This window comes from Stegastes partitus, unplaced genomic scaffold (genome assembly GCF_000690725.1).
Source record: "Stegastes partitus isolate 25-593 unplaced genomic scaffold, Stegastes_partitus-1.0.2 Scaffold2, whole genome shotgun sequence".
Classification (NCBI taxonomy): Eukaryota; Metazoa; Chordata; class Actinopteri; family Pomacentridae; genus Stegastes; species Stegastes partitus.
In genome coordinates, this window is record NW_007577733.1 from 420,253 (window position 1) to 434,862 (window position 14,610).

At 40.2% G+C, this 14,610-nt stretch overlaps 1 protein-coding gene across 1 annotated transcript in view; it reads right to left on the reverse strand.

The window, feature by feature from the left end:
* Window positions 1-1,091: 1,091 nt before the first annotated feature.
* The window catches only part of slc9a6a (solute carrier family 9 member A6a), a 15,223-nt gene continuing 1,704 nt past the window's right edge, over window positions 1,092-14,610 (reverse strand). The window contains exons 2-16 of the mRNA XM_008275500.1: window positions 12,934-13,133; window positions 11,815-11,892; window positions 11,508-11,584; window positions 11,310-11,422; window positions 10,561-10,666; window positions 8,629-8,770; window positions 8,012-8,117; window positions 7,590-7,678; window positions 6,881-6,994; window positions 6,480-6,591; window positions 6,087-6,240; window positions 5,645-5,675; window positions 5,467-5,552; window positions 4,968-5,073; window positions 1,092-4,708 (exon numbers count right to left, since the gene is read on the reverse strand). Of these exons, the coding sequence (XP_008273722.1) occupies window positions 4,436-4,708; window positions 4,968-5,073; window positions 5,467-5,552; window positions 5,645-5,675; window positions 6,087-6,240; window positions 6,480-6,591; window positions 6,881-6,994; window positions 7,590-7,678; window positions 8,012-8,117; window positions 8,629-8,770; window positions 10,561-10,666; window positions 11,310-11,422; window positions 11,508-11,584; window positions 11,815-11,892; window positions 12,934-13,133 (1,787 nt within the window). The 3' untranslated portion in view covers window positions 1,092-4,435. The remainder of the gene's footprint in view (window positions 4,709-4,967; window positions 5,074-5,466; window positions 5,553-5,644; window positions 5,676-6,086; window positions 6,241-6,479; window positions 6,592-6,880; window positions 6,995-7,589; window positions 7,679-8,011; window positions 8,118-8,628; window positions 8,771-10,560; window positions 10,667-11,309; window positions 11,423-11,507; window positions 11,585-11,814; window positions 11,893-12,933; window positions 13,134-14,610) is intronic.

Below are 14,610 nucleotides of genomic sequence, written 5' to 3' on the forward strand. Positions count from 1 at the left end.
GCCATCAGTCTCGGCAGCAGATTTCACATTCACACCATTTTCCTTTTGACACGTGAAAGTGACATCAGTGAACATCATGGATTACATGAGACGACTAATAACACTGTGGGTAATGGATCAAATCTCCTATTTCGATTTAAAAAAAAAAAAAAATCTGTTGTCTGAGTAAATGCAACATTAGAAATAGTCAACTATTTTCACATCGCACAGTCAGAACAAGTCAGAACAGAAAACTTTGCCTCAGATTTAACTTAAGAAATCTTTGACACACACTTTTATTCACAGGTCCATAAAATGAGTCAAAAAGGGAAAACAAATCATAAAACAGACATTTTAAAATTCCAGAATTACGAATTTAGGCTTGTGACTCCCTAAAATGAAGCAAGGTTTCCTTTCAGTTCCTTGTAACAGGCTGCATGTGTCTAAAAGCTGCAAAACGTTCAACTAAACTTTTATTGCTGTTGCTGTTTTATGAACAGATCAGGGAGATTAGACAAAAGTTAGCCTATTGGGATAACTTTGGCTCGTTTACAAGACTTTTTCTGTTGATCTATGAACCCTGCTCCTGTCAGATGCATAAATAAATGAAACGAAGCCTTGTAGTGGCTTAAAGGACAAACAAACAAAGACAAAAGTCTGATAAAAACTCATTTCTGTGGCAGAAGCACTCTATATTTTTTCTTAATTCCTTTCATGTTAACCATCTTGTAACCCTGATCCCTCACTTGGGAATGTGAATTCCATCATTTTTTATTCTGACTGTTAAATCTACTCCTGACCAGAGTCAGGCAGCACCCAGCCTGAAGCTGACTTTATCCCCATGCACTCTTAAATATTTGAACATTTAAAGCCTGTAGGCTACCTGCCATACTTGCACGGCTATTATGATTATAAACCTATTTTAAGCATTATAAGAAAATCCCTTCTCAGATTTATGCACCTCAAATGAAATCACCTCTGGCACTAATCTTGTTTCATGTTTCTTGCAGACGGGATGATCTTCTGGAGCTCAACAGCTATGTTCTCACACAAGCCAGACATGAAATAAAAAAAGCAAACAAGGTAAATGAGGAGGCCATTACAGCGAGGGCTTTAATCAAAAGCACAGGCTTCTGTTTATTGTCCATTGCACGCACATGAACAGGTGAGAGTATATTTACACAGATGTAAACAGTCAGTACCTGCAACACAGAGGAGAAGAGACGACACAATGTCTCTCTCTCTTATACACACACACACACACGCACGCACACACACTAGTACATCCATCCATATACACTTGCAGGCATTAACACACACACACACATTCGGACAGAGAGTTTGCAGTATAAAGATAGAGAGGACGGTCTGAAAGCACAGAGCACAGCAGGCCTCTTTGGTCAGCTACTTCAGACAAGATCTCCAATGATCAAAGCTTATCACGAGTCACCATTCAGAGAACAGAGACAGAAACACATACTGGCAGAGCAGTAGGCAAACATCAAAACCTATTTCACCATTTGCGGATTTCATTTTATTTTTTTTTTAATGTGTCAGTTAAAGAACAGTGGCACACAATTCTGCTTGTATATATTTAACTTTTTTTTTTCCCCCCACAGGGTCCACCGTCAGCGGACGATGAATGATTCATGCTCTGCAGACGTCATGGCAACCGCCTCAAATACAGCAACTTGTTGCAAACACACATACAAAGTACCTGAATGGTCAAGTGATAAGATGAAGCAACGGTATGAAAGGACTTTTAACAGCTCGACTGCCACCGCCAAGTGAAATATTTCTTTATGTCGAACATAATGAACCAACTTAACTTTATATTTCATCGAACTGCCACAAATTTGCTAATTTTCCCCACAACCTTCCAAAACATATGCAAAATAATATAAAAGCAGCTGTTAGATAAAACAAGCAAACAATAAAACATCACAACATTCTCAATAGATGAGTGCAAATGATTCAGCTTTTTTCTTTACTTCATTACCTCACTTCCTCCAAAAAAATATTCAATAACACAAACAAAAAAAAGTTACAAAATTGTGGAAATAATAAATCATATTGAAGATCATGTGGTGCCAAGAGGAATGCCTGATTAAAAAAGCATTTAAATTAGAAGCTCCTGCACAGCAGAAGATAACTACGGAAGGAAAAGCGACATCTTCCTTCCACCTCTGTGTCATCCCCGGCACACGAACACTCACACAAACACAGGCCTAACTATCCTCCCTTGTCCACCTCCCTCTCCTCTCGTCCTCTAATGCTTTTCTTTAAACATCTTCGTCATCATCATCTCCTATCCATTCTGCATACACCCAATCTTTTTTTTTTCTTTGGGTCACTAAGAGGCCAAAACACAAAATTGTTGTGTTCAGCTAAGTCACCAAATGTTTTCTGTCCACATCAACACAGTGTTGCCACGGTGACATCCTATCAACGCTTCCTGTTAAACCCGCATTAACAGCTGCTACAAAACCATCCGTTCTTCTTGCACATGTACCAAAATAACCTCTGCAGAGTACGCTGCTAACACATCCTGGCAGGAGCACTCTTTAATAGTTGGTATTTTTATGCACCTTAACGCTACTAAACTCCTGCTTAACCATCAAACCTCAAGAACCCGTGTGTGTACAGCAAAGAAAAAAAACATCCAGCATATAAACAACGATTGTTGTTCTACTCTGGCAGTTCTCATAATGATGAACTCCCACAGTACCAGTGTAAAAATCTGCTCATATTAGGGATGGATTCATTAGAATAATAATCAGGTGGGCTTGTCTTACGCAAATGATTTTATCGTACTCATTGTATAAAATCTAAGGCTGCATCAGTTAATTACTCAGTCAAAAGTGAATCTGCAAGAAGTTTGATAATAGATTAATCATTTAAGTGTACAAAACTCTCCAGTTCCTCAGATTGTAAAGAGAATATCTTTCAGTTTTCAGCTGCTCATCAGATAAACCAAGACGCTAAAATATGTCAGGTTACTGGGAGATCGTGATGGGTTTTGTTCCCTATTGTACGACGTTTCATAGACAAAATGATTAATCAATTAATCATGAAATAGCTGGCAGCTTAATGAATAATGAAAATAGTCACTGGTTGCAGCCCTGCTAAAACCAGCAACAATCTTATTTGCCAAACTTCTACTCACAAAATCACTTGTGTGCTTCATACTAAGTTCTTTTAGCTTCAAATTCACATACTTATATGTGTTCTTCAGATTCATTTAATGAGAAAAATAGGATTCATAGTCATCGGTGTAACAGCTGTAATAGAAAATGTGTGCACCAAGCTAAATGGATATGAAAAACGTGATTCGGCTTAAAGTACTTAAGCTCTGTTGCAAAAAAGAATACAAAACACTTTAAGGTCCTCTGCATTCAGTTCTCAGAAAATGTTAAAATGCAGGACAGAAATGGCACTAAGCTTTCTCACTTTGACTCTTTTGGATCTCGTTTTCAAAACAACAGCCCTTCATTCTGCTGTGAGCGACATCAGCTTCTAAAATAAGGTGTAAAGTCTCTCTCTATGTCACAGTCAAAGGTCACTGGGAGAGATCCACGACGTTCACTGCCAGGTTGCACTGCATCAGTGGCATCACATTGTTACACACTATGTACAAGCGAATAGCACAAACCGACAGCCCACTGAGTATATTGCTACCTTATGGACAGAGATGTCTATTTTTGTTTTTAGAATTATTATTACTTTTTTCTTCTTTTTTTTTTTTACAAATGAAAACTGAATGACTGTCCATCGTGGATCGGCTCTGCTGCCCAGAGCTGATTCACTACTGGGTCGTCATGCTTAAAACTACAATTCCCAGGCACTTGATTGTAACCAAATGTACAGTAAAGTTGTCCACTGGGTCAGCTTGCCTCTGATGCACAGAGAGAAGGCAGCAACATTCAAGGTCAGACCCAAAACACAAAAGCCCTCAACCTCCCATACAAAGAAAACAACAAGCATCCTCAGCATGCATATCAAAGTTATAGTACTCTTGGTATATACTGTACATCGACAAATTAGCTAGTGGTTGGTACTTGCATTTACACACTAACACATGCTGCTAGACCTCTGTGCAATGCTACAGTAAGGTGACTGACACATATTTAAGCCAAACTAAGAAAAAAAACTTTCAGTTGAATACCAAAAAACCCTGAAAATAAATACGACTATATTACAGTAATGGCAGAAAGGAGTGGAAATGAGCAGAGAGAGAATGAGGTAGAGAGAGTGATTTGTCTATAGAGGAGGTGAGAAAATGTAACAGTGATCAACATGTAAAGGAATAAAAAGGCAAGGATGAGGCTAAGTGCAAGAGCAAAAGAAATCAAACGTAGAGGAGTGAAAGAAGGAGAGTCAGGTACTGGTCTTTTGCTCAATGGCTCGGGTCAGTGTGAGTCGGACGGTCGTCTGGGTCGGCACTCGGAGGCTATTTTCACATCCTCAAGCGGTGGTGGGGGTCTGGAAAGGGCGGCTCTGAGTCATCCATAGGCAGCACCAGGCGCGTGCCCCTCATCACCAGCTCGTGATCTCCGTATGCCAGCTCCCTGTCCAAGTCATCCGAGGTGGCGGCGCCAGCAAAGGCTGGGCCGCCGCTCGTGTGGGCACCTGTGGCGTCTGTGCTGACTGTAATGTCGCCGTAGGTCAGGTTGATGTCACCATCTGTCAGGATGAGGTCGGAGTCGTCATCCTTCAGCTGGCACTCATTCTGGGGGAGGAGGATAGATGCCACAAGAACAAAAAGCAGAGGATGTGACTTTAATACTCCATAACTAGTTATTAAATCCATTTTCTACCCATGCAGATGGCCAATGAAACAATATATTTAGTTTGAAACTTAACTTCTGCACTTCATGATTCACTTCATCTCTCACAAAGCAACTTTTTTTTCCCCCAGTCTGTTCGTACATGATAAAAGAGAAACACAGTTCAGTCTGAAATAGCTCCTGAATGAAGCAGCGTCTGACCTCATAGGCCTGAGGGCTGGTGAGGAAACGGGCGAGAGGGCCGCAGCAGGGAGGCAGCGTGGCTGTGAGGGGGGGGCCGCTGTGAGTCAGGATGGGCTTCAGGTAGCTGAAGGAGGGGGCTTGAGTCAAGGTCACGTTACACAGAAAATAAACTGCTATTAGACACAACAAACAGAAAGACCCCAGGACAGTGTGATGAATGCTTAATGAACACTCGGCAAAGAGGGAAAAATGATTAAAAACTAAAGTGATTTAATTGGGTAAATAACTTAAAATGCATAAAACTGAATGACCTTCATACCACAGAGCCAACAGAGGAGATAATTCGCCATCAAGTCTATAAGCGGGGCTCCCTCTGCTGCCTGGTTATATGTACTAAAGGAGTCACCACTGAACTGGAACACTTGGATAGTAGTGTAGGCGTAGATAAAATGAAAATAATGATGTTTATGACATTGATAAATAAAAAAACAACGACTCATTCGTCAGCAAAGGATACTTGTGGTCAAAGTTGTACCAAATTCTGAAAAGCCAGGCACTTTCTTGTTTGGTGCTTCTTCTCTCTGAGCCTTCAGCGATACTCATCTGGACAAAGACAGATTATAAATGTCATTTAGGCATTGTTTTTCCTGAACAGTCATTGCCCACCAATTGCATTATCGTAACCCCACACTTACAGAGTTGTCTTGATCAGAGTCCACTCCCACACTGTTGAAAGAATGAAACATATGCAAATCAGCCACAGTAAAAGCTGTCAGAGCAGAACGGTGCTGTGAAGCATGTTTCTCATGTTTTACAAGCTCCTGAACTGCAAGGTCCCATGAAAAAGCAGGAATGCTGCATATACAAAGCCTCAACAGTAAACTAGGTCAGGGCTGAAGGTTATGTTCAATAATTCATGGAGTTTAAACTTGACAAAGATAACCAGAAGAGTTAAACATGGGAACAGTAACGTCTACACAATTAGAGAGAAGCATTAGGAAAAAAAACAGCCTACCTGACCTTATGTGAACTCCTCTCATGTGTCAAAGCCCATCAGAGTTAAAGCAAAACTGCTGCTAACAACTAATTCAGTTTGACTCATGAGCGGATATGACGAGGGGGGAAGGAGAGAGATACCGTATGCGCTGGCAGGACAGCATCTGTGTGGTGCCACCTCCACAAAACCAAACAGTGAAGAACACCACGAGCAGAGTGGTGGTAAACATCATCTGACGGGCGTACGTGGCGGTGTCCCTGATGGAGAGGGCAAAGGTCATCGCGCCTCGCAGTCCTAAAAAGCAGAGCACAGAGGATGTTGCATCCAGATGAGACAAATGCAGTCATCTCTGTTTATAGGCTTCTGTTGGTTATCATTTATTCTGCTCACACCGGGCTACAAAAAAAAATGTTCCAGAGCGTGAACGGGCCACAAAAGTTTTATTTCCTTGTAATGTCCTGTTGTTGACTCAGTGTTTTATGTCAGTAGGATATACAGTGTGTGATAAACACCCTCGTCTGCACACCACTAACCCGCAAACATCATCATGTGCTGGAAGTTGGATCTGATCTTGTTGCGTCGTCCCAGATTCAGAAGGAAGGAGAGAGGGTAGATATTAGCAGCTCTTCCCAGGAACACCGCTATCTGTGTGGTAAGGAGGTTAAGGGGAACAACGAAACAAAAAGCAAATCCTCCTCACGCTGCGTGAAGCTCATTACTGCCCCACAAATCAAAAAACATTTGCATCTCGGGGATTAGTTCTACTCCTGCTGGATCTTTTTTTCTTTGGCAACTGCAAAGTGTAGAAATTAGTGGCGTAGTTCCATGTTCCCACAATGATACCGACATGGCTGTGTAAATGGCCGCTTATGTGATCAAGCAAGAGTGTTAACAGGCTTTTTGTGCACCAGGTCGGTTCGTGTGAAAAAGATACAAAAGCTCCGATGATGAACATCGGATTGAAGACGTGGTTCTGGAAGGTGAACAGGGTCAGACCCATGTAGGAGAAGATGAAGTTCTCTGCCAGGAAATTCAGCAGCTCAAACAGCTGCAAGACAAGAGAAACAACATTAACTGCTTCAGATGACAACAACCTCAGTGATAATTGTAGAAAATTACATTTACCAAGAAATACAGTTCAGACTTAATGGCTTGCATGGCGCTGACTGCAATAAAACCCTAAAAATTAAAACTTTAACTCACATATAAATGCAGCTACTTTGTTTTATGCATGAAGGAAGAAAAAAATGTTTCGGAAACATTTAGAATTGGGTTTACTAATGCCCTTGTGCCTTGTTTATTTTTCTATTAATCAATTGTACTTCCCCCCCTGCGTTCAGATACATTTGACTCTGTTTTTCTTGTGTGCACTCTGATGAAGAGAGCTTTTATTGTGACATTATCACAGCAGCAGTGAACGTCGCTGACAATAAATACTAACACACTGTGATCTGCCAACAAACCCATTCATAAACCATATTATAGTAAACTGGCAGACAGTTTTATTCATAATATGACCTGCTTTAACTGTTTAACTGACTTTTAAAATAAATTCAAATTAAAGGCACAAACATGACTCTATATTTGAAGCATAATGAAAAAGTACAGAATGAGCAGCTGTGTGGTTCTGGTCCGGGTCTGACCTGCTTGGTTCTGTCCTGGGACTCGGGAGACAAGTTGTTGAAGGTGTAGTGAGCCTGAGTGATCCCACAGAAGAGCACTGCCACCACACCTGCAACACGGCCGGAAGGGACAGGGACAGACAGAAGATCGATAAACACCGATTAGCACGACATGATGCATTAGCAGTACAGTTATGCTTGTCTGATGCTCACAGGAATATTTTATTTGCTCTTGCAGGAACTCTTCAGCTGTGCTTTTGCTAAAAAACACAACAGGAGGAGCAGAAGTCCTCCAGCTGCACACAATCATGGATCCAAATTACTAATCCAAATTTTTTAACTGAATAAAATCTGATCCTTTTAAATAAAATAGCATTACATGAAATTACAGTATCACATTATTATCTTGAGTGTGTGTGTGTGTGTGTGTGTGTGTGTGTTACCTGTGAAGCCACAAGCCTCAGCCAGCAGGAATGTGCTCCACGACATGAGGAAGAACAGAGCCGTCTCCAGCAGCTGGAAATCCCTCAGTTTGGTAAACTTAGTCACGTAGAGACGAAGTCAGGGAATTTAATAAGATACTAAGATACCGTTAAACTAATTAATATTAAACCTTTACAAATGATTTAACCATAGCATATACATCTTTTTTTTTAAATAAAATTATTGAATTGAAAAAACAAAACAAAAAGCTACCCAATGAAGATCATTTAATTTGTTGCAGTGTGAAGTCTTACACTGACTGGCAGCTTCTAATGAACCAACTGTCGTCGTTCCATTATCTAATAACTTCTATCTTAATTTTTTCCTACATCATTTTACAAACAAGGTTGTACGACTCACTTTTAATTAAATTAGTCATGATAATTTTGCACTGTGGTATTTCACACAAACCAATTTATCAAACATATTAGCTTCAGCATAACTGAGTAAATAATTAAACATTTAACGCGGTCCTGTCATGTAGACATGCTACAGTACGTGGACGAATCAAATTAATAGACTACAAGAAAATATTTTTTCTATATAAGCAGACAGAATAAGAGAGCAGAAAGGATATGAGAGCGGTGACGACTCCGGTGGCCACTCCCAGGGCAAAAGAGCCGCTGAAAACTCCAAGAAAAACCCCAAAAGACTTGAGCATCGCCATGACCTCAAAGGTGTGGCTGTTGTCTCCTTCTGGCTGGTACGCTACAATAGAGCTGAACAAAAGATCCAAACATTTAATGCCAAGTATTTGTGCAACATGTGAAAAGAGTGTAAACCACGGCACACACTGACAAAAATAACCACTGACAGTATGTTTATAGAACTATACAGTGTATTAAATAGAAGTTAAAGCCTGCATTCAGAACATAGCGTTGATCTGAATATGATGGAACTGACTAACATGTACTGTTGACAGTCGTCTTATCAGGCAAACATTCCAGCTCACAACTGTATATTCTTCCACTACAGTAGGTCTGTTTGTATACGGCAGAGAGAGTTTCACAGCAAAATCAGCACCTTAAGTAAACTTTTAAAGGGAACTGATAAAGAAAAAAAGAGCGTTACTTGGATAGTTCAGTGTTAATACTCGACTTGAAACCATGTGGCTCAATTAAAAGTCTACTAAAGTCGTCTTGCAGTGTGGAAACAAGGACAGACATGTACTGTACTCTTTAAAATGTGTAAATGCAGGCATGTTTTCACTGAGGTCAAGATTTCTTTTCGCATTTTCCCATGCATCCTGCACAGGGGTGGAATAATAGATAACCAAAGCAAACCAGAACTGTTTTCGCTAACAAGAGAGGTACTTGTTTTCACTCAGCAGTGAATCATTACATGCTGTTAAATAGAAATTCAAGGTGCAAGACCAAAAAAAACAGTTTTTCTACCCTTGGTCATTTACTCTAAATTTAGAGTTACTTTATTTAAATCTGCTTTTGAAATGGACAGAAAACACTACATGTGATTAAAATGTTTTCAGTGAGCCAAATGTACAACAATTTTAACCTTTTTCATGAAAATAGAGGAAAACTGACACTAAACGTCAACTTTGTGTCACCTGGTAGTCGAGTATCAACACTGAACTATCCCAGTAAAGTCACAGTCAAAACAAAAGCACAGTATTCTCAGCAAACTTGGACCAAATAGCTTTATTTAGTTTCCAGGTGTTAAACTGCAATCTGGGATGAGAAGGTTATTTAAAATTTAGCAGGGTGATTGTCAGTAAGAGAAAGCAACTTAAAAATAGTCTTTAAAATATCTTCTTGAGGTGCTTTGGCGATAAAGTGTGACGAAAGTTGCCTACTACCTTTTCTAAATAGGAAATTCAGATGCTATTTGAACCAAGTATGACTCTGAAATCAGATTTGTTCACGGTCTCCATTCACAGCCCCCCCACATTCACAGAACAAATCACCAGGCTTTTAGGTTATAAGCATTCCTGGCATTCTGCCTTCTCCTCGGCTCACACAGCGACTTCAGAGATAATAGGAATGTGTTCTTAGCTGACTCACAATATCAAAGTAAGTTCACAAAAAAAGAAAGCTAAAATAAATGAATAAATAATGCAATGTTCTGCATCTCTGGTTGAATAACGCAGAGTCTAAAAACAAATGGCCGGTGATTTGTCATGTTTGTCCCAAGGCACCGCAAAAGCACACAATGCCATGCTCTACTTAGTGCACCCGTTCAATGGGCTGGTCAGAGTCTCTCCACAGCGCCCGGAGCCTCCACTCTGCCCGCTATTATAATGTACAATTCTGTGGACATTACAACAGTTTTACGTAGAGGAGGAGAACAAAAACTGAGCATTAGCTTCCACTTCAAGCTCAGCAAGGCATTCATGTGAAGCTGATATCAGGTCAGTTCAATCGACAAACAACGCATGACTCACACTTTCTTTCATATAAACCTGTGACTGTACAGCTTTGTGCACACTGAACACAGCCGAGGGCAGGCGGAGATTAATGACGTGAGCGCGACTGCACCAAGACGGGTGACTTACGAGGACAGAACCACGGCCACGGCATCGTTGAGCACGCTCTCTCCGAACAGCAACGCGTACAGATCCACGTCTACCTGCAGCTCATTGAAGATAGCCAGGACTGTCACTGTGGAACAAAGAGAAACACTCTCAGTTCCTCTTTTATTCCCTTCATATTAGAAGTGACCCAAATAATCATACATGTCACAGAGAGAGATCTGAGTAGGTGTCAAGAGCTGTGCTCCAAGTCTTTACTATACAGAATGATGGAGCTGTATTTTGGCAGTTAAGAGAAAAGATTTTTTTCTTTTCTGCAAGAACAGCTACAATATGCAGGTACAAAAAACAGAAGGCTTGCACTGATAGATGTTAATAAAATTGTTGAGCTGGAATTTAAATAAGAGACAATTTTATGCAAAAATGTTGTGTATTTATTAAACTATATTTGCACTTTCTGAGCTGTGATCCAACTCCCCTTTTACCACATCTTTTTCCCAACTTTCTCCCAGATATGGATCACTTCTCCATCTCAGCTGGACTTATAAAAATAGCATCCTTGAAATGAGGTTCACTGATTAAAACATGGGTATACTTCGTATGCTGTATGCAACCATATGCAAGTCTGAAGTTTTCGGATACGCTGTTTGTATTATTAAGCAGAATTTGTACAAAAGGTTTTGAGCTGGTTAAGAGCTTAATGTGAAACATGTTTAGAATTAGGGCAACCTGTTAGCAAGCAAACTTTGAAGTCTGAGATTAAGCATAAATACCAGGGTCGGTGGCAGAGACGATGGCCCCAAAAAACAGACAATCGGTGAAGAAGAAGTCGCCACTCAGCTGCCCCACATGCTTCATCAGCGTCACACAGCCGTACATCAGCAACCTGACGGAGGAGCAGCAGGAGGTTTCCCATAAACAACACTGACTGAATGTATAGATGCTTTGTATCAAATTAAAGTTCTTCTTACCCAATAATAAAGCATGAAATCACTGTCCCCAGAAAGGCATAAGCCAGGATGGATCCCATGTTACGGAAAAAATGCCTCTGAAACACAAAACAGTTGACCAGATTAACAATCACCTACATACTTACAATCATCTTATTAAATACAAACAACTACTGAAGTCTCAGCAGGTGTGACGAGGACATTTACATTTCATATTAAAAATAAGACATTAATCAAAGAGATGCTAAAAGTTCTTTTTACTTTGTAAGGACTGAGATTGTCTTTTTTTTTAGCAACAGCAGAAAGAGTGCCTGGAATAGTACTGTACCCTTTTCAAGCTGTAGCCTGCATGAAAGATGATTGGCGGTAGGAGAATATTGAAGAACACTTCAGGATCGAAGGTCACCTGAAGCAAGAAAAAAAAAAAATCCACAAGATTTAAGGATTTAGGGAAGAAACAAACAAACAAAATTAATTGTTTTCATGGATATTACTCAGCTGCTGTGTTATTTAGATAAATTAATTCATCAAGAGTGACACATCTGGGACATCATGAAGCAGCTTCCAGGACAATCAACAGGAAGGTTCTATAATAATAAAATGACAAAGTGGAGAAAAAAGAAGGGGCCACTTCTTTGCACAGAGATCCAAACACACTCAGGCTAACACCATTTCTAGATGTGAAACTAGATTAAAATGTGTCTATATGTGGTTTCAATATGTGACAAACCCACCTATGTAGCTGGTGGCTGACTTTTTGCTGGTATTGTGGTTTGGATTTCTTAAGAACAGAACATGTAACTGCAAAGCTATTTAGCTGGAAACTTTTAGGGCATCAGATGATTCTCCACACATGATCAGTGTACAACAGGCACCATTACAGTGTCTCTCACTACTTAGAGTTGCATCCTGACCTTTATTTTAATAGCAGTAATAAGCCTTTCTTATTATACGGAACCAGTTGTGCAGAACTTCCTTAACAGGCTTTAGATTGCATAGCTTGTTTATTCATCTCTAAAAATAGAACAACTATTTAATGTGTCACAAATGACATCTAATTCAGGCAAAAACTACTAATTATTATTACAAATTTCTTGTAAATAATTTTGTTTGTAAAATGACAGAAGTATAAAGTGTGTAATAAAATTTTCCAGATGCCAAAGTTACTACAAACTGCATGTTTTCTCCGAGCAGCAGTGTTCTCACATTCGACCAGTTAGTATCGTTCAGTTAAAAATAACTGATTGCTGATTAATTTTATGTTGATTGTCAAATCATTTAATCAGCTGACTGTTTCTTCTTAGTATTTCAAGTTACAACATGAACAGCAGAAGTAGTGAAGACTGTAGAAAGATATCTAGAAACTTACAATTCAGTCATCATTTAATTCAGCAATTAATACACCCCCTTGTGATCACATTTCAAATAATAAATCAATGGCCTCTACCTTGCGTAGCATCTCATTATCCTGCACGTCGTTCACCTCGTTGGCACTGATCTCCCCCTTTAAAGTGTATTCGAAGAATTTGCCGCTGATGTTGACCAGCAGGGTGGCGGGGCTGGCATTGACGTGGCAGCTCATCGTGACATTGCTGATGTCCCGAGGAACGTGAATGCCATAACGCAAGATCACACCAACAATCAGGCCTGGGAAAGAAGCCAAAAACAGGAAACATATACAAAAAAAAGAAGAGTGGGGAGTTGATTAATGTGAGCAGCTCATTGTCGAAACATGGAGGCCAAAATCAATGCAGAAATGTCACCGGAAGATTGAATGATGGTCGGTCATGATTCTCACTGAAACAATAAGACAAAGTACAAATGCCTACATCACAAAGCCTCACATCATAAGCTCAGCATCTGCTATGAAAAATTACAAATACATGTTTAGACTCTTAAAAGCTGCACAACTCTGATAAAGGCCTACAAAGTCACACAGGTGCTTCAACCTGAACAGACCTGTTCTGAGGAGGAAGTTGAGTGGAGCTATGCTGGGAATGCCATGATGTCACCAAACAGCAGGGTTAGCTGTATATCTATATAACAGAGATTCTGACTTATCAGGCAGGAAAAGCTAATATTCCCTGTGACCTCCTAAACACCAAACCAGCAGCTCAGTACCTGGACCCCACATCTAGGTGTGTTGGGGTTGTAGCAATTACTGAAAGTAGTTGCTGCAGATGTAAAACGTAGCATGATTTTACTCAGGCATGGACACCTTGCTATCTACTGGAAGATCACTTGAAAGAACACTGACCACTCTCCAAGAATTGCTGCCATTTAATTCCAGCTAAAAGTTGGAAACAAAAGCCAATAACAGCACCGGGGACTAGTTTTGTCTTTTTGAGGTTTCTGTAGCCAGGGACTTAGATCCACAAAAAGTGGCAGAAAAGTGATGGACGATTAACCAATAATCAACAATCTTACACTTGCTCATGATGAGGTGACTATGTGTGTTGCTGCTGTAGCTACTGGTAGTGACTGTGTTTGCTACTGATTTGAAATGGCACATAAACAACTAACTTGACAGCCTCCTGTGTGCACAATCCTGCAATGTATTAGCATCACCTCCTTTATTTTATGGGCATTTAAAGTGTTCTGACTGCCTGCAATCAGATGTAGAACTCCTTTTACACTACACCAAATACCAGGCAATAGAAAAAACACTTTTAATGTATTCTGTGGAATCACACTGGAGGAAACAACATCCAAATCTAGTTACTGATTAAACCCCTAAAAGAAACCAATCTTTAGGAAGAGACCCCAGAGTAGACCTAGAGCTTGGTGGAGGGATTATACATCTCATTTGGCCTGGGAACACCTTGGGATCCCCCGGAGCAACTTGAAAATGTTGTGAGGCACATGGATGTATGGGATGCCCTCCTTACCTTGCTGCTACTGGGACCCTCGCCAAGAGAAGAAAAGAAACCCGTCTCTGTGTATCAAAGCTACATATTTAAAAGTATTTTTCCGTGAAAATAATCCCTTTTCTGCCTTAAAATGGCTTAGATGTAACCTTACACCTGTGCTTTCTCTACAATGCGCAGCTTTATGACATTGTGCCTCTCTTTGTGTCCGCCTCTTCACACTGACTACAGCCTGAGCACACCTGCTCACCTATGTC